The sequence below is a fragment of the Bidens hawaiensis genome, unplaced genomic scaffold (genome assembly GCF_021521415.1).
Source record: "Bidens hawaiensis isolate Kalapana, Puna unplaced genomic scaffold, B.hawaiensis_p1.1 tig00053862_1, whole genome shotgun sequence".
Taxonomy (NCBI): domain Eukaryota; kingdom Viridiplantae; phylum Streptophyta; class Magnoliopsida; order Asterales; family Asteraceae; genus Bidens; species Bidens hawaiensis.
The window spans coordinates 48,004-50,866 of record NW_027499680.1 but is presented as its reverse complement, the minus strand read 5'-3'; the positions used below and the strand labels follow the sequence as shown (position 1 = coordinate 50,866).

At 31.8% G+C, this 2,863-nt stretch overlaps 1 protein-coding gene across 1 annotated transcript; it reads left to right on the top strand.

Annotated features, from left to right (window-relative positions):
- The first annotated feature begins 434 nt into the window (after positions 1-434).
- Positions 435-1,469, top strand: LOC143600265 (F-box/kelch-repeat protein At3g06240-like). Its single transcript, XM_077078004.1, has one exon. It carries the CDS (start codon positions 435-437, stop codon positions 1,467-1,469), a length of 1,035 nt encoding a protein of 344 aa, XP_076934119.1.
- Positions 1,470-2,863: the final 1,394 nt, after the last annotated feature.

Below are 2,863 nucleotides of genomic sequence, written 5' to 3'. Positions count from 1 at the left end.
GAATATATTTTAACAAACGTAAACTAACAAACATAAATGGATGTATAATGAACATAGACGAATTGAAAAGAAAGAATGTAAACAAGCATTCACAAACAAAAATGAATGAGTTAGACAGGTATTTATGTTCATTTGTTTAAAACTAAATAAAAAAAAATTGGTTATATTTGAATCAAAATGAAGTGATGCGGTATACATTCCATAATAAGAAGAATTTTTTTTTTGTTGTTGCATGTTATATAATCTTTCTCATGCAGTTATCAAATTAACTAAATGAATCAAAAGTCAAACTTTAAGAAGATTAAAATTTTGAATTTTAAACCTCCTTTAAAATCTCTCTTTCCGATTCAAAAATTAACATTTTATCTATGAGATTTAATCTCTTCTTAGGTCGCACACAGTGGTGGTTGGTACGTGACATTCAATTCCAAAATATGGAGAGCATGTTGAAGAAAGCCCGGAAACTCTATAAGATCTTGAAGATGCAGACGAAGATGAAGACGAAGACGAAGACTAAGAAGAAATCGAAAGCCGATCGGCTTCCACTTAGTTTGATAAAAGTGGAGCTACTACCAAGGCTTCCATCGAAGTCCGTAGGGCGGTTCATGTGTGTTTGCAAACAATGGAAATCGTTTTTATCGACACCTGCGTTTACCAAGATGCACCTCCGCCGCGTAACCATCAAGGACTATAAACTTCTCATGCTTGACCATCGTCAGCCGGTCCGTTTTCATACACTTAATTGTAAACCCCTCAACGACGGTTCAAAAACAAGCCCTTCTTCTTGTAACTTTAAACATACGGATAAATATGTAATGTTAGCAAGCTTGGATGGATTGGTATGTTTAGCCTCATTATATCTTGGTGACCTCGCATTTTGGAATCCACTGACGGGTGCCTACAAGAGGTTGTCGGCTAGCCCCATCGATAGTTTTCGTATTACTAGTAATCCTATCGGTTTCTATAAGGACTCTTCTAATGATTACAAACTTCTATATTTGATTTCGGGGAGTCAACCCTACGCAAGGGCTTATATCTATTCTAACAGATTGGATTCATGGAGAGAGATTAAGTTTCTAGTAGCCGATCGCATATGGACCGACGCTACTTTCTGGAATCAATGCCTTTATTTCAATGTGAAAAATATGCCTACTAAAAGGCAGAGCACGATTTTATGTTTTGATGTGAATACGGACAAATTTAAGGAGATACAATGTCCGGTGGTCCCGAGTGGTGCAGAATATTATTGTGGAAGTTTGGTTGTTCTCAAAGGATGCATTCACTTGTGTGTATCGTATAAAATATTAAATATGAAGTATAGTGATGTGTGGAAGATGTATGGCGATGGTGGCTGGGTGAAGGTGGCTGCTGTCAGCTGCAAACAGAGTATAAGGCAGTGTGCATCCATTGAGAGTATTGGAAACTGGCTTGCCATTGTCGGTTTGGAGAAAAATATTTTAAAAAAATGAATGCGGAGGACTTCTTAACACGCTATTGGGATTTTAGTTCTCCCGTATGGTTTTATGGAGTTGATCAAATGATATATGTTGAGACTCTTGTATCGCCCAATTTGTGATTGGTGAATTGTTTCTTTTCTTGTATTAAGTATTTTCTCGTTTATTGTTCGTTTGTCGGATTCAAACTATTCATTAATCATTATCATATCATATCGTATGTTCTCGGTATATGTTTGTTTCATAAATGTGGATTCTACAATACTAGCAAACAAAACATGACATGGAAATGCCAATTATATGTACGATCATTTTAAATCCTTGACCATTCACCTTAAGATGGTTGGGTTTGGTTACACCTCTCTGGTCCAATATATGGTCAACTCTAGCGGGTCAAATCGTCTTTAATAGGGTGTGTGTAGTGGGCGATTTCTAGAGGGCAACAGGGGTGATTTTCATTTGGAACACCCCCCTCCCCTATGGTTTGTGTTTTTGTTTTAATATTATTATTATTATTATTATTATTATTATTATTATATTGCGTGTGTGATATATATATATATATATATATATATATATATATATATATATATATATATATATATATGTGGTAAGGATCTTAAGAGAACCCAGTGAAAATTGAAAACTTTGAAAACCATTTTGAGACACAAAAAAACCTCTACAAATGTATTTTAAAAAAATTATAAAATACAAATTTTAAAAAGGTAAAAAAACCAAAATTCTTATACTTTATTCTGGTTTCATAAAAAAATAAAAAAATAAAAAAATCGTATTATACACATGTGTATAATTTCATTTAATCTCTAGTTACGCAATGTACACATATGTACATTATCATTTACCTTAAATTTTACATATGTGTATGAAAAAAAACATGTATGTACATATATGTATATGTTATACATATGTGTATAATTTAGCTAAACCGAGACAATTTTTTTTATGAAACCGGGATGATAAATAAGAAGTTTGGGTTTTTTTACTTTTTTTATTTTTATGTTTTTTTTGTTTTATGATTTTTTAAAATTTTCGGGTTTTTTGTGGTCTAATATGGTTCTCAATTTCAAAATAAATCTCACATGATCATGATTATACACACACACACACACATATATATATAGGATCGGGATCATGATAGAACTTTTTTGAAATTGAGAACTATGAGAACCATTTTGGACCACAAAAACCCAAAAATAAAAAAATCATAAAATAAGAAAACACAAAAATGAAAAAAGTCAAAAAACCAAAATTCTTATTTTAACATCCCGGTTTCATAAAAAAAACTCGGTTTAGCTAACTTATATACACATATGTATAATATATATACATATATGTACATTTACATGTTTTTTTATACACATATGTATAATTTAAGATAAATGATACTG

Excerpts from the sequence above, each read along its gene's own strand:
- LOC143600265 (XM_077078004.1), top strand. The coding sequence starts at position 435 with ATGGAGAGCATGTTGAAGAAAGCCCGGAAACTCTATAAGATCTTGAAG.